This window comes from Centruroides vittatus, unplaced genomic scaffold (genome assembly GCF_030686945.1).
Source record: "Centruroides vittatus isolate TY-2023 unplaced genomic scaffold, ASM3068694v2 contig_350, whole genome shotgun sequence".
Classification (NCBI taxonomy): domain Eukaryota; kingdom Metazoa; phylum Arthropoda; class Arachnida; order Scorpiones; family Buthidae; genus Centruroides; species Centruroides vittatus.
This window is the reverse complement of record NW_027122173.1, coordinates 84,013-109,967: the sequence shown is the minus strand read 5'-3', so window position 1 is coordinate 109,967 and position 25,955 is coordinate 84,013. Positions and strand designations below refer to the sequence as shown.

At 27.0% G+C, this 25,955-nt stretch overlaps 1 protein-coding gene across 2 annotated transcripts in view; it reads left to right on the top strand.

Annotated features, from left to right (window-relative positions):
• The window catches only part of vtd (RAD21 cohesin complex component verthandi), a 75,627-nt gene extending 50,283 nt beyond the window's left edge, over positions 1 to 25,344 (top strand). For both annotated transcript variants that reach the window (XM_067269423.1, XM_067269422.1), the window contains 9 exons: positions 7,144 to 7,373; positions 8,231 to 8,334; positions 11,104 to 11,340; positions 12,441 to 12,608; positions 13,945 to 14,196; positions 20,014 to 20,240; positions 22,659 to 22,773; positions 23,023 to 23,224; positions 25,258 to 25,344. In XM_067269423.1, the coding sequence (XP_067125524.1) occupies positions 7,144 to 7,373; positions 8,231 to 8,334; positions 11,104 to 11,340; positions 12,441 to 12,608; positions 13,945 to 14,196; positions 20,014 to 20,240; positions 22,659 to 22,773; positions 23,023 to 23,219 (1,530 nt within the window). In that variant the 3' untranslated portion in view covers positions 23,220 to 23,224; positions 25,258 to 25,344. The remainder of the gene's footprint in view (positions 1 to 7,143; positions 7,374 to 8,230; positions 8,335 to 11,103; positions 11,341 to 12,440; positions 12,609 to 13,944; positions 14,197 to 20,013; positions 20,241 to 22,658; positions 22,774 to 23,022; positions 23,225 to 25,257) is intronic.
• Positions 25,345 to 25,955: the final 611 nt, after the last annotated feature.

Here is a 25,955-nt window from a genome sequence, read left to right as displayed (position 1 = left end):
ACTCTTAGATTTTCTCATGCAACAGCTTCAAGGGTTTACTGGGACACACTGAAATTTGGACTTACATCAGCAGCATGTGCACAGAGCAGGTGCCCACAGCTGATGCAAGAATGTAACTGTCAGTGGCTAATTAAGTTAGTAACCGTGAAACAAAGGGCAACTCTGCACCAAATCACATCTGACTTCAACATGGGCACTGCTGAACTCATCAGTCAGTGAACTGTACAACATATAATGCATTTCTTGGAGTTTGGTAGTTGTTGACCCATTCATGTACCACTACTAAAACCCAGGCATCAGGCAATGTGCCTCACCTGAGCCAGAGAACATTGAAAATGGACATTGGATGACTGGTGCTGTGTTGTGTGGTCAGACAAATTTTGTTTTCAGCTCTTTTGACCTGATGGCCATGTTCGTGTGTGATGACAACCACACAAAGCCATGGATTCATCATGTCAGCAAGGTGTTGTGCAAGCTGGTGGCAGCTCTATGCTGTTTTGGAATGTGTTCTGTTGGCATGAATAGGGACCAATGGTGAGACTGCAATTGACTTTGACAGGTGCTATGTACTGTACACTAATCTCATGGCAGATGTTTTGCATCCCTTTATGCTTGCTATGTTTCTTGACAGTGATGATTTGTACCAGCAGGATAATGTGACTCCCCTCAGTACGGGTGGCACAACAATGGTTTGAGGAGTACTTGACAAATTTTCAGGCCTCTTGACCGACTTGAATCCTATAGAACATTTATGGGACACTGCGCAAACATCACTCAATGCCTCACAGAACTATCCAACAAATGCAACTGAATTATGGAGAGCCATTGACCATGTCTGGATTGAAATACTTGTGCAATAACTTAGACACCTCATAGAGTCACGTAGCTGCTGTTATTCAGGCTCAGGGAGGAGCCACGTGTTATTAGGTAGTTGTCTCTAATTTTTTGGCACTTTAGTTTATACTTGTATAAAGATTCATGTAAGGGAAAAAGTAGATGGAATAAAATGAGTCATTGCAAATGAAAGTGGTTTAAAGTTCATTTTAAAAGAAATTGAGCTAATCATGACATTAGTTACAATTCTCTGAAATCTTTTTATTTTTAAACAATTTGTAATCAAGATCTTCAAAATCACCAATATTTTGTTAATAGATAGATAGCTTGTACTGTATTGTATTGTAGTGTATTGTAAAAATTGAAAAAAGAATAACTTTATATTAAATGAAATGAAACAAGATGATTTATTTTCAACTAAACCTTTAAAGGAGGCAATTTAAAAAAAATTAATACTGATGGAAAGCCTGTAAATTTGTTAAAGCTATGTTGGATATGATTTTTAAGAAGTGAACCTTATAAGATGTTTTAGAAAACATCAATGGAAGAGGATGCGGAATTCAAAATTTGTAATTTATTACTGCATTGGGAAAGATCAAGAAGTTTTAATAATAGTGAGCTAACACCATTATATAAAAATGTAAAATCAATTTCAACATGTAAATACAAGGACATGATGAAGTTATTATGGTTTATACTTCCTGTGCACTATGATTATTTCAAAACTCTTACATGAGAAGAAAAATGAATTATAAGTTATCAACAGTAATTTGATTTTAATCTCTCAAAAATGAATGAACATTTACCTCTATGAAACAAAAATACATTATTTTCTTGTTAATATAGGCATACCTCTATTAAGAAAGAGGATACATTCCATGAAATTACTGTTAGGCGAAACTTCATTCTCAAAGGTAAAATTACTATGGCCCTAATAAGGATATGTTCTTACATAAAGAAAATGAAAGACTTTAAAGGCTTTTTTTTAAAATAGTCAATATCACATTCGAAACAAGTATATACAATCATGACATTTTAAAATAGGAATTTAAAGTTGATTAATTTATACTTATTTTTGAACTGAAATTGAAAAAATTGTAGACCTTAGATCTTATAATTCCCTCTGTCATCTATCTGTCTATTGTCTGTCCTTCCTTAATCTCAAGAACAGTTAGATAGCTGAAAGTTGAGACCAGATAGGGAAAACTTGGGGGCAGGAGGCCCTGATTAACAATACATGAACTTCTGGTCTAGACCAGAAGTGAATTCACTTCAAAAATTTTTTCCTGAATGGAGTTAAATAGATGACTGGCATGACTCTTGCTAACAGGAAAAGTAGGATGTATAGAGGCAAGGCACTACTAAAAAAATTGAGAATATTGTGGCAAAAAATTGTAGTATGGCATTGTGACAATGTTACAATAAATAATTGCTCATTCTCTTTCATTTAACAATTACCTCTACAGATTTGTTGCAATTAACACTGATTGCTGAACAATATTCTTCCTAAATCATGATAGTTTTCAATGTCATTCAAACATCTTTTTACATCTTTGGCTGCTAACATTTTTTTGGTAGGGCACTTCTTTAATTTCATTTTTTTTTTCCTTTTTTTGCTTTGTTGTTAACAGGTTTTTCCTAAATCTTCCACTGAAAAACTATTATCTTTTGCATTTAATAAATTTCATACATCCTCTTTGTTCAAATATTCAAAACCTATTGATTGTGAGGCATCTTCATTTCTAATCTATTGAATGTTATTTTCTTCTAGCACAATTTATTCTTTTCTTCATACCTCATTTATTGCAGTACACCATAATGAAACACACCTTATGAAGTGTAAGCAACAACTAAATTATTCTGATGACGCGTGAAACTTAAAACAGACACATCTATAACTTGGAATACTTGACAAGTTGTTATCATTTGGCAATTAGATGACTTCTGGGTGTTGATCTTGAAATTTTAATATTTTTACGTTAAATGTGGCTGGAAATTACAGACTTCATTATATCAAGGCTTCATTACCAGAGGTACCATTAACTGAGGTATGCCTGTATTATCATTTTTTACAATTTCTGTCATTTAATTTTTTGTAAAAATCATTTTAAAATTTTATTGTAAAGAATCACAAAACAATGATATTGAGTTTATCTAATGTTATTTTACACACAACATGTAATTAAAAATAATAGTATGGTAATAATACAAAGTGGACTTAGCCTTTCAAAAGTAATTAAATGAGTTTTTTATGTTTGAAAAGTAGTTTAAGTTTATTTGTGCCCACAGAAGTATCAAATTTTTTGAATAATAACTATAAAATTTATTATGCAATAAATTTAGATGTTTTTAAAGTAAGAAAAATATAATTCCAACATATCAATTATTAATATTTTTGAATCAATACAAATGCAAACCTTTAAATATCTTGATTTAAAAATAAATGGACTTAAACTACTCATTTGCAACTGCTCAAATAATTACATCACAAATTCCTTTTAGTAAACTCATCATATCAAAGTATAGTTCAAAACTGTATTAAAATATTACAGTTGCTTTTAATTCTTTTAATTTCAAATTAAAAAATAGAATAAAGTTGAAAATTTAATGAATCATAATTGATATTATAGAAAAATTACTGAACACAATAACAGATTTATATATATAAAAAAAAATATATATATATATATATATATATATATATATATTTTTTTTTTTAATTTTTAACTAATCTTGTATAAAATTAATCATTAGAGAATGTGAAAATCCATAGTTAAGATGGGGTAAATATCATATGTATGTAGATATAAATGTCATTTTAAATTTCTCTCTTAAATGGTATTATGGATTTTCAATGGAAATATCATATTTTAATTATTGTGGTAAAGGACTCACTGGTAGAGAGAGAGAATTTTTTAAGAAAATTTAGAATTATCAGGAACTTTTATGACTGAATTTAAGATGCAATTTGGATTCCTTATTTTCCTTAGAAGTAAAGAGTATATTATCTCCAAGCCAAGGATATGTAATTAAAAACCAAATTGACATGATTAATTTGACAAAGGATGGAAGTGAAATCATTATCTTGAAATTGTAAATGAATTGGAAAATGTCATCAAACCCAGCTGAATTGTAGGGATCAAATGCATCAATAGGTTATGATGTGGAAAGTATTAATTTAGTTAAAATTTAGGAATCGTTATTGAGTAGGTTAAGCTTTCTCAAGATAAAGCAATCACTGGAATCAATAATATGAAAACTGGAAAATGAATCTTGAGCAAGTGATGAAGTGTTCAATACTGAGACAGTATATTGGGTTGTTCGGAAAGTTCGTAGCGATTTTTGATAGCCGACAGTTGAGACACCGATTGACGCAAAAATGATTAGAATTGTACAAACCAATGAATATTACGATAAATGACCTTGAGACGCGTCCGTTACAAAAAAACCGTTAAGATTATTCAAATAGCGTTTAATTTGGCTCATTGCAAAAATGGATGCGAACAACGTGCATTATCGACACTTGTTTCTTTTCTTTTTTCGTAAATGCAAAAATGCTGTACAAACAGCAAAAAAGATATGTGATGTTTATGGTGGGAGTGCTGTATCAGAATCAACTGTTCGAAAGTGGTTTGCAAAATTTAAAACGGGTAATTTCAGCCTTGAAAATGCTCCTCGCTCAGGAAGACCTCCTGTTATTGAAGAGGACCAAATCAAAGCATTATTGGATGAAAACCCTCATTACACAACTCGAGAGATTGCAGACATAGTGAAGTCATCAAACAGTACTGTATTTCAACATCTAAAGAAGCTCGGATACGTGAATCGTTATGACATTTGGATACCTCACGACTTAACGGAAAAAAACTTACTGGATGGCATCTCCATTTGTGATTCTCTTGAAAAACGAAATGAAAATGACCCTTTTCTGAAGCGTTTAGTGACAGGTGATGAAAAGTGGATCATTTATAACAACATCAGCCGAAAACGATCGTGGGGTAAGAAAAATGAATCACCATTAAAAACTCCAAAGGCCGGTCTTCATCCAAAGAAGGTCATGCTCACTGTCTGGTGGGATTGGAAAGGAATCCTGTACTATGAGCTGCTTCCACAGAATCAAACAATTGATTCTGATAAGTATTGTTCCCAATTGGATAAGCTGAACATGGCAATTAAAGAAAAATGTCCGGAACTGGCCAATAGAAAAGGCATTGTGTTTCACCAAGATAATGCCAGACCTCACACGTCTTTACGAACACGCCAAAAATTATTGGAACTAGGCTGGGATGTTTTACCCCACCCCCCTTACTCACCCGACCTTGCCCCGTCGGACTACCATTTGTTCCGTTCTCTACAAAATTCCCTTCATGATAAAAACTTTGATACTTTGGAAGCTTGCAAAAACCATGTGGATCAGTTTTTTGCGGAAAAAACTGGAAAGTTCTACAAAGAGGGTATCATGAAGCTGCCCCATAGATGGCAACACGTCATTAAAAACAATGGCGCATACATAATGGAATAAAAGTATATTTTTAGTATTAAAACAATTTCTTTTATTTCTCTTAAAAATCGCTACGAACTTTTTGAACAACCCAATATTTACTATTAGAGAGCATAAAAGAATTTAGTTTAGAGCAGTAATCTTTGGAAGAAAATTTTATCCAAGGATTACTGTGCATCAAAAATTTCAAAAAGTTTTTCCATAAAGGTCTATTTTAAATTTTTTTTTAATTTTTAGGTAATTTTTTAAAGGTATCTGAGAGATCAGAATCTGGATAATTTTTATAGATATCGCATTCATTAGGAACTTAACCAAGTGAGAGATTGCAAAAACTCAGCTTTTTGTTTCAGAGAGGTAATCCAAATGAATGTGAGCTTCTTTTAGATAGAACAACAAAAATATTAATAGTATAGAACTCTAGAACAAATGCAACTACCATAAAATTTCCTATGGCTATCATAGAGCTGATTCTGAACTTCTCACTCACTGTGTATCATCAAGCTATCTGTTATTTTTGACAGGTTTGAAAAAATGAATAAAATATTAAAAACACAATGACCTTACACTCATTGGTCATTGTCTTTTTAGTGTTTTACTCATTTTTTAAACTAAGTTTTGTCCTTCATTTTTACCAATTTTTATTTTATTTACATCAATGTTTTACATTCTGATTTCAATAGTATACAAAGTTTTAATTTTTATATATTTATACTTTATACAAAGTTTATACTTTTATATAATTTATAGTATCATTTATTTTTATTTTCAAGCTCATCTAGATGTTATAAATCAATTACAAAATTTTAAATGTATTTTTTTTTTTATTTATTAAAAACATTATAAACATAAACCAAAACAGACTGATGACGGGCATAGCCTAAAATGCATTTCTGCTGAAAACATTAAAAATGACTCTCCTTTAAAAAAAAGCAGTTTTCCTTGTATGATAGATCTCTGAAGAAGATAGTATCTAATTATCACAGAACTACAGAAACTCCAGATCAAAAGCTAATACTACAACTTTGCAGAGAAGCATTGTTTTAGTAGGAATGAATATTTCATAGAAACAGATAGTGTAAATAGAAGTGTGAGCTGCACATTTTATCTTTCCTTATTATTGGTATGTAGTCTATTTATTATATGTCTTATGGCATGCTTATAGTTAGTAACTACTGGTTCTTCTACCCATCTGGCATCTATTTCAGTAAGATTACCTAATATAAGTGAGCCTGTGAAACACCAACTTCTTGTTTATGAAACTTATTATCCCATTGTATTTTATAAAATTAATACAATTAAGTGGTTAAAAATACATATACATATGAATAACAATAATATAATTAATATATAAGATTTTTTTATATAAATGACTTATCAAGCATTACAAAATAATTTTTATATCTTTTATTTCTCTTTTTCTAATTTTAAGGACATATTCCAAATAAAAAATTATTTGAATTTAGTTTTTGTTTGGTTAACTTATAGCTCATTAATGATTATTATAACTACTGTATTTTAAAAATATATTTTGTGAATTTTTTTATAATTAGTCTAAAATTTATGATTAGAAGGTCTTTGTTAAGAAGAAAAAGAAATGCAATTCTTAAATGAAAGCATACTCTGTTTTTGCTTAAATAAAATCTTAATAAATGTGGAATTATTAGAATGCCAGAAATGTTCAAGTAAACATTCTTCTATGAAAACATTTGACACATTTCAGTATTTAAAAATAAGTTAATTTGAAAGTTGTTACTTTGTTTAAATATTTAAAGAAAAAGTATGACATTAAAATTGTTTTTTGTTATTAGGTAAAAATGGCTCTACGAACTTCTGGACATCTTTTACTTGGGATTGTCCGCATATATTCAAGAAAAGCAAAATATTTATTAGCTGATTGCAATGAAGCTTTCATTAAAATCAAAATGGCTTTCCGTCCTGGTGTAGTTGATCTTCCTGAGGAGAATCGTGAAGCTGCTGTTGCTACAATTACATTACCAGAAGTTTTTCATGATTTTGATACTGCAATGCCTGACATAAAGTGAGTTTTTCAAATTAATATATTTTTTGCAAAAATTTGCTAATTTATGAATGATTTTATTTTATTTGTTTTCATATTTGAAATATTTGAAACAATAATATTACTAATTATTAAATATATTGTAGTTATAAATTAAATTTGAATTAAAAGTGTAATAAATATTTCAAAATGTTATGTTGTTATATTTTTTATAATGACTACAATAAAAAATAATTTAATCCAGTCATGTAATATTTGGTGATTATAAATAATGGTTCAGTAATAATACTTTTTTATAATAATATAAATATAAAATAATCAAATGCATCTAATTTTATAAAAGAAAATGCTCATTTTAAATTTGTAGTTACTGAATATCAAATAATTTAAAGGCTTAATAACTTTTTACATGTATTTCACAACTTTCATTTTTTATGCTGTTTTTTAGATACTGAGCATTTTAAACTTGGAATAAGATTTATTCCACTTTAACATTCCAAATATTAAAAATTATATTTTCAATTATGATTCTGTTTTAAATTTGGATTCAAGCGTAGCTACTCTAGTGAAAGAAATCAAATTTCTCTTCTTTAATACTATTTAATATAGTCAACAAACTAATTCTATGTATGTTCTATTATTTTTAAAATATGCATAAATAATAATACAAAGCAACAAATATTATCAATAGTAAAATATATTGTTTTCTTAGGTTTTTAATAATGATTATAAAACATTTTTGGTTTAATTTTGGTTATAATGAAATATCAATTGGTTTTATTTATTAGGATGTATTCTTGACTATAATTTAATAAAACATATTAATTTTATAAAGGTTATGTATACATGTTTTTTTTTTTTTTTAAATTAAATTTTAGCATTGATATGGAAGCGCCACTTACTTTAAATCAAAGCAGAGCAGAAGATATAACTCTTAAAGAAGATTATGGAAGTTTAACTCTCATGACAGATGATGGATTTGGTAATAAGATTTTATTATAAATCTTCAATTTTAGATCTGTTTACAAAACTTCTGTTGATATATCATAACAAGTTTTGCATTTGTAGGAATAGGAAAGTTAATATAATTTAGTAAATAGAAAATTAGATTAGATTTTCTTTTTTCTTTTTTCTAAAGTATTTAATGTTTAACAATAATAGAATTTTTATATAATTACCAAAAGTATGATAGAGGAGATAAAATTTTACTATGATGGAACATTGTAGTTATTAATGTGATTAAAATGTTCTTTGATTATATCAACATATTTCATGTTTGAATTTTCTATTGGTTATACACATTATTTTATCAAATTAAAATAGATTGGTTTAGTTGTTTTAAATTATAATAATATTTTATTATGAAAAATTATTTATTCTAACTATAATTTATTATTAAAGAAAAAAATACCTGAATTATATGCTGCTGTAGCACATGCTTATGTAATATAATGTTTTTTTATTGGCATATACAAATTTAAACGACTAAAAAGTTATATGAAAATTAAGTAATATCATCTTATTTTTAAATAAAAAAAATGTTTTTGAATTTCCAGATGAATTAATATAGTTGTTCAACTGTGACATTTGTAACCTAAATCAGTGTTTCCTAATCTTTTTGGATTTGCAACATGCTTTGAATTTAATAAGATTCCTGTGATACACTATAATTTTTCAAATAAAAATGTTTAAAATTGCCACAATCGTAATACATTTTCAAATATGAGATCTGTTCAAAAAATGACCAAACTTTTTGAATTGGGCAAAAACAGTGTGTCCTAGTGTCATGAAATTGACAACACTATGTTAGTGATAACCTACTGAGTAAGCTGCTTTTTCGGATTGTTGATATTGCATTTCATTCCACGTTAGTGTTTTTTGAGTGAAAGGCGTTTCAGTGTTTGTGGTGATTTTTGCAATGTGCAATTTATGGGAGTAATGATGCAATGTGAAGTTTTGTGTAAAACTGAAATATATGGATACATTTCAAGTTTTGAATCAAGCTTATGGAGATGATGCTCTAGGTCGTACGCAGTGTTGTGAATGGTTTACTTGATTCAAAAGTGGTCATCAATTAGTTGAAGATGACCCTTGACCAGGAAAGCCTTCGACCTCAACTGATGACACTCACATTCCGAAAATCAGAGTTGTGCACTTTGAATTTTTTGCCTCAAGGTCAAACAGTCAACTGTCAGTACTATGCAGGTGTTTTGAAACAACTGAGTGAAAAAATTTGCAAAAAGAGACCAGAGTTGTGGTGAGACAACTCGTGGTTCCTTCACCATGACAATGTACTTGCTCACTCAGTCTTGTCAATTTGCCAGTTTTGTGCCAAAAATCAAATGACTGTCCTCCCGAACCTCCCTACTCACCAGACCTGGCTCCTTGTGATTTTTTTCTTGTTTCCAAAATTAAAATCAGTGCTGAAAGGACACTGTTTTGACACAGTTGATGACATTAAAACAAATTGTCACAAGCATTGAAGGATAGTTCGAAACAAGTTTACCAGGACTGCTTTGCAAAGTGGAAACACCACTAGGATAAATGTGTGAAGAGGGGATGAGAGTACTTTGAAGGGGACAAGGACCAATAATAAATAAAGGATCAGAATAAAAATTAAAAAAATAAAGTTTGGTTATTTTTTGAACAGACCTAGTATGTTTTTGTTTATTATGAAAGAAATAATTGTATCAAATATAATGGAACCAAGTGTAATTTAAAAAAGTTATTTATTTAACAAAAATTACCAAAAAAGTCTTAATCCTAATGTAATATTTGTGCCTGCTCCCATAATTTCTTTATTCAGGGATGACTAGTTGACAAGGAAAGTTTAAAATAAATTACAATTGATTTTAAAAATTTTGATAATATGAAAGTTAAACTTACCAAGACAAAAACTCATACATTGATTCATATAGTCTTTTTATTTTTATAGTATATTTTGTAAATGTATAAAGAGCTAGTATCAGTCTTTAAGCTGGTAAGCTGCAATGCTTATAGAAGCTCCAAAGAGTTTGCATAGATGCATGCAACTTTTGTGAGGGAGGTATGCTGATGCCACAAATTTTGCAACAGTCAACATTTTTGTGAATACCTACTTTAGGCTGGTGGTAAAAAGATGAAAGATAAATGAAATTTAAAAAAAAAGAGCTTATTCAAAATTTTAAAAATATTTAATATTTCCACAACACATAAGTTGGAAAACACTAACCTAAATGATTTCCAGATAACAATTTTTGAAGAGGTCATTGTGTATCAAATCCTTCATACTAAAAGTACATTATTATCAATAGGAATCCTATTTCTGGAAAATATATTCTAGCATTTATTTTAAATTTATTATTAGTATTATTTAATAATAATTAAAAGATCAGAAGGAAGTCATCCAATTTTCTTGATTACTGTATTTCATGAAGCTGGATGTAATCAATATTTTTATATATGGTGTATAAATGTGTTACTTATAACTTGCTTTATGAAATACAATAAAATTTGTCTTTTTAATTTATACTTTATATAATATAAAATGAAGAAAATTTCTTTTGTCTGTCTTCTGTTGTATTAATAATTTATGTAATGACTTTTTTGTATGATGTAAATATTTTAATCACCATCTTATTTTTTCAGATATATTTTTGTATATAATTATTTAATAAAGTATAAGAAGTTGAATATTTTGTAAAAAAATATAATAAGTTTATTGAACAGTTACAATTTCATAATGAAAACTAATTATGTCATTGTATTCTAGGAGATATGGGCTTTGATGACCCCGAAATGGCTCGAGATGCAACAAATATTGATGAAGGTTTTGATCATGCCAGTCTTCTTCTAGGAGAAGATAAAAATAAAGAAAAGCCTGATGATACTAATAATATGTCACAAAATATAAGTAATCATTCAATCCCTGCTAATAAATTGAATATGTCACTTGATGCACCATTAAAAGATGATGGCTTTGGCGGTCCAGTTGGTGAAGGCTTATTGGGTAAGTTGTTTTTACTTAATATAAGATTTTTTTTTTTTAAATTAGTTTTGAAATTATTTTAAAATAATAATGACAACATCTTGTTAGTCATTACTTGGTTTAAGGTGAAAGAAAGATCCAATGAACCATAAAGCTTCACTAGTTACAGTATGTACTTCTAGTTGGATCACTCATACTGGGGAGATCTAGGGAGAAAAGTCAAGTCAAAAGGTATCCATTAGAAGTGCTTAACCCAAACTAATTGATTGCTGGCTTAGTATAAAAAAAAACACTTACATAGAGAAAAGATAAATACAGTAAAGGTTAAAGAGCAAGAATACATTAATAAATACATCAAAATACTAACTATTCACATATTACTGAACTGCATTTAATCAGATTCAAAAACTTTTAGACATACATATATTTAAGTTTGCATAGTGATTGTGTGATCTATTATGGTCTGAAAGTACTAGCATGTAACAGTAGAGCTGAAACATAAACAAATTTTAAGTCTGCCTGGCAAAAAAGAAATATTAGATAATTAGGAAAGCCAGTCCAATATTTTCTTAAATTACTATATCAAATTTGATGAAACAAGTAAAAAATATATTTAAGAAAATTAAAACACATACAAACATGAACAACATAGTATACACATCACAGAGTATATCGATATATTTAAACAAAAATTTGTACTAAAACACGAAAGCTTAACATAAAACCTGTTCACTACAGAAAAACAAAAATTATGCACAGACAATAAAAAATTGATCTGAACCCCATCAAATATCTCTGGGATGCTGTCAAAGGAGCCATTTGTAAGACCTTCCTCCTGCTAATTTTGAAAAATTATTGGTTGTTATAATTTCATAAGAGTAGCAACATCTTGTGGATTCTCTCCCAGTTCATATCAGTGTAGTTATCAAAGCAAAATGTAGAGCAACATGCTATTAGACTGGCATTTTTATTTTTATAGCATATCAGTTGTATATATGAAATTTTATTATTTTTTATTTTTATGTTGTAATTGATGATAAAAACTGATTTATAATTATTATTCTAAACATACTTTTTATACTATTAAATTTATTTAATATTTTCTATCAATATATGAATAGTTGGTGATGCTGGAGGTCTGTTTGAATCTACTGGATTATTTGATGATGCTCCTTTAGGACATGTGCCATTAGACTCTAATGCTGATCATGGGATGCAAAATGACCATCATTTACTTCAAGATGATAAGAATAAACAGAATGATAGTGATGATGATGATGATGTTTATGGTAAGAATAAAATGATTATTATTCTTATTAAATGTAAAATGTAAATTTAAAGTTATATTTAAAATGTATCAGAAAATACATTGCTGCTTGTTTTCTTTAATATATATTAAGGTAAAGACTTCTATATCATTTAATCTATCTGCACCAAATTTAGCATGAATATTCTTCAACACTAGAAAATAACTCTGGAGGGGACCCCAACCAACCCACTTCTAAAACTCACTCCCTCTTAACTTAAGCCTGAGCAATTTTTGTGTTTTGAAGTTTCATTATTGTAAGTACTCGGGCCAATAATTGTACATTTTAGTTACTAAGACTATTGTTTTTATTGCCCTCTCCCAATCCAACCTCACTCAATCTTCCACCCCCTCAAAAGCCCAAGCAATACTGGGCACATGCAACTAGTTTTATATAAAAATGCAATTCTTCAAAGTGTTAGAAATTTCAATTTAATTGTTTTTGTTTTTAAATCTTAATAACATTACTTCAAAGTTTATTGAGTTTTGTTAAGTATTAACAGGTTAGTAAAACAATAGATAATGTTTGTCAGCTCTATTTCCATGCCTTCTGCCTATACAATAACTATTTCAATGCTGCATCATAATGTCATCAAAAAAACATTTTAAACATTAAAAAGAAGTTTAAATTAAATGGTTATCATCAACAAAGACAATTCAAACTGAAAATAACTATTGAGTAATATGGCCAAAAACATCTATTACTGATGCATAATGCATTATATTATCAATTTGCAATGATTATTGGTTTGGCTGTAAATGTGAGAAATGATTGATTCTAAGATGCATGTATGTTTTAGACAAACAGATTAAAAAAAATAGATTAAGAAAAAAGTATATCTTAGAATCAGGGAAGTATGGTGTTTATTTATTTTTAAATATATAGACTATTTTACCTTTTTTTATAATTATAAAATACTTATAATTCTGCTAGTTGCTGGTGAAATTTTTGTTTCTGCTTTGATAGTCAACATGTTATACCCTTGTATAAAATCATAGGGAACCAAATTAGGATTATATAATTAAGTGATCAATGATTTTGATTTATCCAAAACTATTAATAATTTTTTTTTTACTGATAAATGTAATATGCTGTTTCTACTAATAATTTTATAATTAAATTTAATGCTAATTTTTAAACATAAGCTGGAATAGTATTAAATGATAATTTTAATATCAATAAATATTTATTTGTAACATGATTATTTTCTAAATTAATATTTAATGTTATATTCATATTTAATTATATAGTTCTGCTTTTAACTATCATAAATACAGAAAAGTATTTTGATTTTTGTAACTAAAAAATTTTTTTATAGGTGATATGGGTCCTGCATCTTTTGGTGCACCATCAGGTCCATCAAGTCCAGATTCAGTAGTAGGTCTTGATGGAAGAGTTCCAGATTTAGATGTTGGAAATAGCGGAAGTAGTGCAATGCCTCCGCCTCCACCACCTTTAGAAATGCCTCCACCTTCTCATCAAGAACCACCTGTTGCAGATCAAACAACTTTAATCCAAAATGAAGAAGAAACATTTGCATTAGCTCCATTAGATACAACAGTCATTCAAGGTAATAATTATGAGTATAATGTGACCTCAATTTATGAGTATTTGATACAATAAACTGTTTTCTTTTATCCATCTTCATTTATGAGAATGAAATATTCTAATCCTGAATGTAACAAGATTGAAATTACTTCATGCTCTTATTAGATGACATGTAGGTTGTAGCTTCCACTTTTTTTTTATTCATGGTGTGTCTTTGTTTACTAGAAATACAGTCAACTCAAGTTAATATGAATTGCTAGGAGAACAGTAGTTAGTTCACTTTATTGAAAATTTGCATTAATGATTTTCAGGGTCAAGGCAAAAGTTGTATAATTTAAGGAGTTAAGGCTTAATAGGTAATCAAAATCTCTGAATTATAATATTTTGAATTAATTTGCTAAATAAAGTTAAATACAATAAAATTTATTTACAAAAACATTAATGTTCTAAGTGATTTTCAAATCAAACAATCTCTCATTTAAATGTGGAGCAGTATATCAGAGTGGTTAAACAAAACAAAGCTAAAAGAAATCCATAATTTTTTTCTGTTGAAGATTGTTTGAAAAAGTATAAAATATTTTTTGATGCTAAAAAAGTAAAAAAAAAAAGCAAAATTTGACACAAAGTAGCCAAACCTGGCATCACTGTATGCATTCCCCAATATGCAAACTAGCATGTGTTTGCATGGGACCACATTCATTTAAAAGGATGAACATTCTTAAACTTTTAACCCCTATTTTTTGAGTACAGAACAGGTCTGCTAAAACCAGATGTTTGAATTGCTCTACAGTTGGAGGTTGAACCCATCTTCATTTACTAGAAGAAGAAAATCAATTCTACTCAAAATGGAACATTTATTACAGTACAACTTTATAAAAAATATAAAAAGTGGTCATTATAGGAAATAGGATTATTTCTTGGGGTTCTGAAGATAATTTACAGTTTTATTTAATGAATTTTGGTAAAATTTTTGTTTGCTTTATCGTGTGAAAATTATTGTTGTGACAATGGTGTTTTACCAGAGCAGTGACAAAATTTGCTTTAACACAAGAATTCACTTTATCAGTGTTCATTTTAAGGCAAGTCAACTGTAGTGTTATTTGATCCAATGTATTTTGAACTTTATATTACAGATCCATCTGTTTGTGATTAGAATTTAATTATCGTATTTTACGGACTATAAGACACACTTTTTTCTTTGAAAAATTGCCTCCAAAATTCAGGTGCATCCTATAGTCCATAGTGTCTTATAGGTATTTTTTTTAAAAATTGCTTAAAAATTAAGGTGCATCTTATAGTTCCTAGCGTCTTATAGTCCGTAAAATATGGTAATTAAAAATCAATTTTAGTACTTCTCCAACTCTTTACTAAATTACTCTTTACTCTTTTTATATATTTTAACCAAAGTACTCTTTAATTACTTAAACTATATTAAAAATATATAAAACTTGATAAAAATCTTAGTTATCTTTTGTACTATCTTGACTCTTTATCCAAAGTGATATGTTAAAAACAATAAACTGGTATTAAAAAAGACTTTAAAACCATTATGGTTTATTTTCTTTATTTTTCTCATATATGCATTTCTCGTATATGTATGTTTTTAATGACACAATGAAGATTGATTTGATTGGTCTTTTCTTGTAAAGACTAATCAAATGGATATGCTTATACTATCTTGAATAAAAAAATAGTAGTAGTGACTAGAATTGAGTTTGGTTGAAATAGATTTTTGTTTATATGAAACTAGAAAATAGTAATTCATTTGTTTAGTCTCTGTTCATTTAATGTAGATAAATTTACTAGAACTAAATAAAACTGCTTTATTAGATTCATTAATTGAAAAACATCAGATGTTTTTATCATTTTTTTCCTCTCCTTCTGGAGTAGTTAGATTTATTGTCCTGAAAGGTAAAAAGTAATTTAATAATTTAAATATGAAAAGTGCTTAGTTATTTTAAATATTCCATTTGTATAATTTCAAATAGTTTTTTACAGTAAAGATTTCTATAGTAATCAAGTTTGATGCATAAAAAAAATACTAAATAATTCAATTGTTAATAACCTGATCTCATTCTTTCTTTCCAAATTGTTTTTTGTTGTTAGCTATTTTAATAAAGACAGTTTGATTTTTTTTATTTAAAATCTTGACTTACAGAATATTTTTATATTTAGATCTGTTTCACTAATCTGTCCATTAATTATAGTAAGTTTGTAAAATATGTATTAAAGGCATTTAATTGGCAAGTGTTGTCAGTTGAGTTTTACTCAACTCACTGCAAGTATTAGTCACAGTTTACAGAACAGTGTACTTAATTACCTATGTGTGGCATGTTTTTGTGCACAACATTTAAAGTTTCTCTTGCAAGAAGGAATTTTATAAATCATATTCTATAGTCTTGGTTCCCATGGATTTTTTTGTTTCCAAAACTGAAATTATCACTAAAAGGAAGCTATAATTCTGAAGTTAAGAAAGGTATACAGTATATAGAAGTTCCTAATTACAATGGTACCTTGTACTCAAATTGCTCTGAACTTGAACAATTTGATATTCAAACACATGTTCAGGGAGGAAAAATTGCTCTGTGCACAACCAAATTTTCAGTTAATAACAAATAATTTTATTTTTAACTTTAATTTTGTCATCCATAAAAAAGTTTCTATGATAATGAGTTACTAATTTAAAAATAGAATGAAACCCTACAGTTACCTATCTTTAAATATTTGTGACACATTAACATTTGTTGTAAGTTCACAAGTTGTTATTTGTTGATTTTTAACAATTTCTTCCTGCAATTTTTTTTCTTTTGTTGATAGCTATTGAGTACCCTTCTGTTGTGTCTTTTAGCTCAAAATTTCCAGAATGGAACTTTTAAAACCACATTTGATGTTTGAAGTTTAGGTTCATCTTCCTCATACGCATGAATATTTTAAAAATTTGTACAGCATTATATCCTTTCTGAAATTTATAAAGCATAATATTCCAGAAATGCATTTTATCTGCTGATGTTTCAACTTGATTTTATTCAAACAAAATGTGAAGTAAAATGTTCAAAATAAGCTTCTAAACAAGAATACAATTTCAAATTAGCAATAAAATATTAAATCTCATAACTATTATAATTTAAATCACACATATATTTAAGTAACAATAACTGTTAAAAGTGTACAAAAACTTTTAGTTCAGCCCAGTAAAATTAATAGGCATATTTTGCCACTCTGTATTTCATATGGCGGGTTTTTTGTGAATACTAAGCATGTAAACTTCTTGTTAAATTTGTGTTAAATTCTAGTTAAAATGCTTTTATAAGTGTATTTTGGGATGATCTAGAATGAATTACTTTAATTTGTTTTTTCTTATGGAAAAAATTTATTTGGGTACTCGAACAGCCTTCTGGAATGAATTAAATTCAAGTACCAAGGTACCACTGTATTTTATTTAATTGGCATTTCTAATATTTGTAAAGGCCAATTTTATACAGTAACAGTTTTTTAGGTAGTCATTTTAGCATAGTTTATCTCTATCGAAGTGATTGTTTAAAATTTTCAGACAATTTTACAAATAAATATATTATTATTTATATGCTAATGTTAATGTTATGTCATACTCAGTTAAAATTACAATAACAAAAACTGATATAAATATCTTTGAAAATAAAATATTTATGTAGTCTATATAATAGCTGAGTACGAGCATTACCTCTAATGATTATTTTTAAATATATTCTACACATGTATCTTTATATTTTCATTTATTTTTAATTTCAAAAGTCTGCCTATCAACATTTGAAATATTTGTTATTGAATATTTTTAAAAATTTTTGTTTTATTCAAATGTAACTGACATTCCGTTTGTACTTCTCCAGAGAAAGGTCAGTAAAATACAGGTGCATTTCTGTCAAAAGGTTTAGAAATGTATAGAGAACAGACGGAATGTCATTCTATTTATATATATATAAATAATAAATTTTAAATAATTATCTATTTAAATATTATATTTTTAAATAATTGCATCTATCTAAATTATATCAAATTTATAGTTATCTTGTACTCAGTGGTACAGATTTTCTTAGTTTTTGGCAGGTTTCTGTTTTGAACAGATTTTAGTACTTTTTTTGTTTTTAATCTACTACTCTACCCACAACCCATTGGGTTGCCTAGTACTCAGAAGTTATAGAGAAAGCAAGATAATTCAATATTGCATTGAAATTAACGTGTACAATTTAAGAATAGTTATGAGACAGTAATTGGCAAGTTTAAAAAGTGATGTCATCAGCAGAAAACATGGCAATAATTACTATACAAAATTGTATAGTAATTACAATTTTGATGCTTTAAGGTAACGATTTATTCAACTTATAAAGGAAATGAATGCTTTAAGATAACTCTGTAATCCATCACCCAATTTTAATAAATTTTTATTTAATTTTTTTTATTTTCATTTGGAGTATAGGATTCTTAAAAATGTGGTATTTTCTGTATTTAATTACAACCAACCAAACCATCTCAGACTTTTAGTAGTATATAGATTAATCGTGAATATTATCATCAGATAAATAGGCATTTTGAAGTTTTTTTTCATACACTGTCAGCCTAAACATTTCACTGATACTTGCTATCATTATAAGTCATACCTGCACATTAAATGTTCAGTGTTAATCATTTATTGTTTTTATCATTTTTTCTTCACAGTACCGTAGTTTAAATTGCTAACATTTTTTTTTTTTTTTCAAATATACACTAGCTATTATTAAAAACAGTAGCAGACAAACAAAACTTGATGAAATATATGTTAATTAATAAATCTTTAACTCATACAATTTTTAATTGTTTTAGCATGAAATTTTCAAGTCTCAATAAAATCAAAATTTTCACTATTTATAGTCTTAATTGCTTATTTTGCTTTCAATATCTAATGTGTTCTAGTATAATAATAGCAATTGAGAAAAATGATTTGTATAGTAACTTTATTTTTCAATTGTTGTTGCAATTTGTATTATATAGTCAACGATTTATTCAACTTATAAAGGAAATGAATGCTTTAAGGTAGTTTTAAAAGAAAGATTGACACTATTAAGTGTGTTCCTGGTTTGGATAGTATTTGAAAAAACTTTTTGTATTGCTTTAAATTTTTAAAAATATATTTTATTACTGATAAATTTAAAAAAATCATATCATGTTTAGTATAGACCATGTTATAAAACAGTCATTTTTATCGTTACATAACTCTGGATATCTTCTGTTTCAAAGTTAAGACAATGAAGAAAATATACATTTTCAAGTCTATGTTTTAATCCATTTTTTACACCAACCACAGAAGTAACAGCTAAAAATACATGAAGATAAACTTCACGAAAAAACAAACAGTAAGTAGAAAATTCACATGGTTAAAACATAGACTTGAAAATGTATATTTTCTTCATTGTCTTAACTTCGAAACAGAAGATAATCCAGAGTTATGTAACGACATGTAAATGAATGAAATTGGAATACTCAGAACCACCACTAGAGGGCCAGACCAGTTATAAATATGTTAAGGACTTGATGGTATGGTAAGAAGATTATACTTCCGTTTTTAATGTGGAAACGTCAGATCCTCCATAGAAAGGCTGACGTTGATATTGTTTTAACCATGTGAATTTTCTACTTACTGTTTGTTTTTTCGTGAAGTTTATCTTCATGTATTTTTAGCTGTTACTTCTGTGGTTGGTGTAAAAAATGGATTAAAACATAGACTTGAAAATGTATATTTTCTTCATTGTCTTAACTTCGAGTCATTTTTATACCAATTGATAAATTTGATATGTTAATTTACAATGTTTTTTTTTCTTTATTTTAGGCACAGAAAAGACCAAAACAAAACGTAAACGTAAACTTATTGTGGATGAAGTTAAGAATATTTCTGGGGAAGAAATGAAATCTCAATTATCAGATACCAGTGATATTGTAACCACATTAGATCTTGCTCCTCCAACTAAAAGATTAATGCATTGGAAAGAAACTGGTGGAGTCGAAAAGTTATTCGCACTTTCGGGTCATCCTATATTATCAAGAGCATTATCAAAAGTAAATAAATTTAAATTTAGCAGTAATATTTTAAAATAATTGTCTATAATTTCTTTTGTAAGTTTTTGCAATTAGGTTTTATTCTCTATTTTGTATATTACTATCATAAAAGTTCTGTCTGTACAATAATCAAAACATTTATTTGAATAGTAATTTGATAGTTTGTATTATGATTTAAAAAAAATCTTAGAACTGTCTGTAAATGAAATACAGTAAATCTGTAAAATAGAATTGTACCATCCAGATTTTCTTACTTTTTGGCAGGTTTCTGTTTTGAACAGATTTTAGTACTTTTTTATTTTATCTTTAAACTGTACCAGATAAATGTCACACAGCTATGTTCATTGTTTATAGTAAATCATTTTTGTACTTTAAAAAAATTATTATTATTACTACTATTATTAGGTTTAATTCAAAATGATTTCTACTAAAGATGGAAGTACTCAAATGCAATAATTGAAAATCATTCAATTCTAAAAAGTTCTTATTGTTTTCAAGAAATTGTGCTATGTATTTGAATAGATCCTTATGGGCCCACCATGACAGCAAACAAGCCAGTTTGAGAGCAAAGAACTAGTGTCTTATTTTGCCATCAGAAATTCAAATTGCATTACAGTATTACAGAGACCAAGTTATTTTGTGATCTGAATTCTCTAGAAATTTTAATACTCTAATTCATTATCTTCAATTTCTGTAATTACCAACAATTTTAATCAACTTGGTATATGTTACTAACTGCTCTATACAAGGAAATTGGCAACAAATTGTGTTATCTTATTCTTATTGTTTTCAATTAATTACATTCATTGCTTGTTTTTGGAATCTCAATTCTGCCTGTAGTTAATTCCAACAAAGACTAATAGTAATGTAGACCTTGTGTATTTATTATGTTCCTTCGTCAAATGACTTTCATTTTTCTGTAAAGATTCAAATAATTCTCTTAATACAATTTATCATCCTCTGTGAGATCGTTATATCTGGAGACGATTTTACTTATTTGTTCAGAACAAGTGGGATCTTAATTTTTTGTTTCATTCAGGTTAAGTTACATTCTTCATACCTGAAAACTTCTTGTTTTGAAGTTGGATAGGATCTTCTGGTTTACAGTAAAATTTAACTTAAAGATATGCTTTGTTCTAAAGAAGTTTTTATGTTTAGATTTAAATGGGGTTTTTGATTTATTTGGGTTTTTAGATAGGTTTTACCATATTTTATAATTAAAATATTTTTAGATTAATCTTTTACATGATCTATACTTTTCTGAAATTAATAAATGTTTTATATTCTGGAAAAGATTCAATACAAAGATGCTATTTAAAATATGGGCCTTTATTGAGAAAATTAAATTATATTTTGAAAATATATAATTTATTTTTCTGTTTTTCTAATGGTTTTTAAAATTTATATAAAGTAGTGATAATATTAAAAAATATTTAAAAAAATAAAATTTGAAAATCTGATTAGTTTTGATTTCAAAAAAACTGAAGAGAAATATTAGATTTGAAATGTATACATCTATCCTTCTTTTTATGCAGTTTATTTTTACATGATTTTGAAATAATGCAGTTGACAAAACTAATCATCATTTTCTGTGATCAATTTTTTTTACATGGGAAAAACAGTTTATTTGAAAATTTTAAATTTAATTTTTTGTTAAAGTTGTATTATTGTTAAAAAAGTTACTCTTTTTGTTGAAATCAAAAGTTCATTTATTTTTAAGCACAGTACAGTACTATATGCACATAAAAGAATATTTACTGTGTGTTGATTTTATATTTCCTATGCTGTCTTGTGTTTACTATATTTATGCAGAAATTATGTTAATGATAAATGATGATAGAATAAATAAAAAATAAGCAATTTACAAAAGAAACAAGCTTGTGCTTCTTTTGTAAATTGCTTATTTTTTCATTCCATTGAAGTTCTGGATCCTATCAAGCATTTTTCTACAGGATGCATATACTGTACTTTTTTACATGATTTTTGTTTTGAGACATTCCTTGGAACATATCCACTGCACAAAAAAGAGGGATAGGTGTATTTTGAAAATGTATTTGTAAATTTAATAGACATTATCTGTAGAACATAAATATTTGTATGTTTTATCAAATGATAAAATATTTACTAGTTTTAGGAGATTATAGGAACATTTTATAGTTATTAAAAATAATTTTTGAAATCATCAGTTTTGTAATTTCTAAGGTAAACATTTACAAAGTTGCTTCAGCTTCAGATCCAAACTTCAGAAAAGAAACAGTTCATTCTGAACTTTGGATATGAAGTTTAAGCTCAATTTAGCTGTAAGGTATTTATTTTTTAAAATTTTTGATTTTTTTTATAAGTATCACTGTATTTTAGGGTTTCTATTGTGGTATAGTTGTTCCTTCTTATTGTAACAAATTTTTTTTGTCTTTATAGCTTTATCAAAGGCATTTAACTACAAAAGCTGTAGATAATGAAGAATTTGGAGTAGAAGAAGATAAGATGGAATTAGATGCAGAAGCAGAACAAGCTCGAGAAGAAGAACTATCAGGTATTAAATCATTACTCCGCAATTATGATTATAACTGCTATTTTTTCCTTGTAGTTTTTTTTTTATATGTAAACATTATGATCTAAATTTGTATTAAATTTAATCTTTATTTGTCTCACTTAAAATTGTTCTATCATTAAGAAATTCTATGAAAAATAAATTTATACTGGAGGAGAAAATGGTGTATTTTTTAAATAAAAATAGTTAATTAATTAAAATAATTTTAAGATGATAATTTTTATTTTTAAGGTTTAGCAAGAAAACGAAAAAGGGATGCTCACCCAGAAGAAGAAATACCTAGATTAGAATATAGTAAACAAGATATGTCATTGACGCACAGTCTTTCTAAACTTCCAGAGACAACTTTCAATCCAATTGATATAGTTTCAGACCAAGTTTCACTACCCATGCAAATCCCACCCTTAAAGAACAAGAGGAACATGTAGATATAGTAAGATATTTTATTTAAAGCCTTATGATAAGTCATATCTTTTTAATTCAAACACCAGTGATATCCAGAAATTTTGAAGTATTCAGTTTTGAAAATTAAACTAATTTTCAGCAAGTTTCTAGTGTTTGGCAGTATTCCATATTATTTGGCAACATTTCATTTTCTTTTTACTTTCTTTTTTCACTCTTTTAATCACTTCAACTTTTTAAATTTATGTACATAATCATAAAAATTAACTAAACAATTCTACTCTTCAGATTAATGTTATTAAAATTGTGAAATATGACAATTTTACCCAGGGATTTACAGAACAAGTATATTTCAGGAAATTCCCAAAATGTACACATTCTATAAGTCAGTAAGTCAGTATATTATAAAATTAACCATCATATATATATATATATATATATATATATATATATGGGGGTTAATTTTAGCTTATCCAAGTTTTTATTTTATCAATGTTAAGTGAATGCATATTGAAACTGTTTATTAATATAGTATATTCCATTATTTGTATGAATAATGGGACATGTCATACTATTATAGTTTGTTAATAGGGTTAAGTTCACATGTGCAGAATGCTATTATGGCATTTACTATTTTTTGAAATGGCACAATTAATAGTAAATGCCGTAATAGTTTGCTTAAATTATGCAAAAGTTTGAAATTCATAATTCTTAAAATGTAATCCTTACATAATTTGAGAATTACTGTATGAGATATATTAGATTTAAATTACCAAAATGTATATTAAAAGAATTGGAATTTTAACACTAATTTCAATGAAAATAATAATCAGTTAAATTTATCTGATAATTTGAATTAATCAGATTTGACTGTAATTTTAAAATTTTTATTTACTGATTTATCAATAATGGTTTACTGCCTCATTATTTAGTCAATAATAGGCTTTAATTATCTGTAACTATTATTTCATGCTTTTAAAAATATGATTTAGTCAGTATTTTTAATGAATTTTGTTTAATAATAAATGAAAAAAAAAGCAAATATATGAATATTTAATTACAATATACATAATTACAAAAAATTATTACAAACATAATTTCCTCAATCAATAGATTTGATATTGAAATGCAGAGAAAAAGTGGTTTTATAACCAATCACATGAATTATCAAAGATGATGTCTGAAAGTAAATTTTCATGAATAAATATAATTTTATAGGAAAATTTTAAAATCTATAATGATCATTTTTTAAATGAAAATCTATATTTGATTACTAGTAAAACAGTATATTTTTATGAATAAGAAGTTAGATTATATTTTACTAAAAAAAAACAAGTTGATAGATTAAAATTTTAAAAAATTAGTTCTAATAATGAAAAGTGTAGTAAACACTGTAAAAGTATTAGCCAAAAAGCTCTTGTCCTTTTTTGAATTGCAGGTTACAAAATTCAATTTCAGTAAAATATAAACTGAATCAAGAATGAAAAATAATACGATTTTATATGTATTTAATAAATTTTTTCTTAAACTGCTTTTTTAGGGTTTATATTTCTACTGTGACTTAATTCATTCAATTTTAAATTTTAAACATAGTGCATGTTCAATTGCATGCATTATATGTTGTAGAACATAGAATTTGTTTAAATTTGTTTGGAACCTGAAAATGACTGATAACAGCAGTCAAAAGCAGTTGTTTTAAATAAATTACATTAGTAAAAAGATCATAAAAACATCTCTTTTCAGGTAGTGGCTTAAACATTATATTTTATAAAACAGTTACAATAAAAGTTGTTATTTTTGTTTATTACTTTTTATCATTTGTAAACAAAAACTAAGGAGAATTTATTTCCTGTAATGACAGCCTTAAAAATTAAACAAAACATTTTCTACAAAAGCTGAGTTTTAGTCATATAATTTTAATCACACAAAAGTTCTTTGTAGAAATTAATGATCTGAAAAGTTTATTTATTTATATAACTTTCAGATAATTAGATTTAAAATTTTTGCTAATAAGAGATGTTTTATTTTGTTTCCAAGTAAATTATAATTAAAATTTTTTTCAAGTTTCCTCCTCAAGTTGAACAACAACAACAACTTCATTCACTGCCATTAGTAGAAGAACCAATTATGCCTCCACCTCCAGTGCCAGATCTGGAACCTGTACAGTCAAATGTAATTATGAAAGAACAGGAACAGAATCCAAAACAGAATGTCCAACAGGAAATTGAATTAAATCACAAGCCAACAATGATTGATGATGATGAAGACTATGGTGCACCTGCAAGTGTTGGTCCAGTAAGTAGCCGTACTAAATCTGAATTAATTTTTACAATTGAAATAATTTTTTTAATGAATACTGAAGTACCTATTTTTATTGGGTTCATTTTCGGTTTTTTTTTATTTAAAGTGCTGCATTTAAGAAATATTAGAAAATTGTATTTTTCATAAGTTTTCAGTATATTTTAAATATAACTAATCCATCAAATGGAAGAAGAAATAAAAAAATTAATTTTTTCTTAAAACTATGCAAGCTTTATTAAACTATAAAATTTCTTTTAACAGCATTTTTTAGAATGACTGTGTTTTTTTCTAATAATTTGCCCTATTCTCTCAAAATTTAAACTTTTGAACTCTCTTGAAATTTAAACTTTAAAGTTGTTGCTGTTATTACTGCCATGTATTAGTTTGTTTGGAAAGTTTATAGTGATTTTTAAGAGAAATATCAGGTCAGTCCAAAAGTTCGTGCGCATTAGTAGCATGTA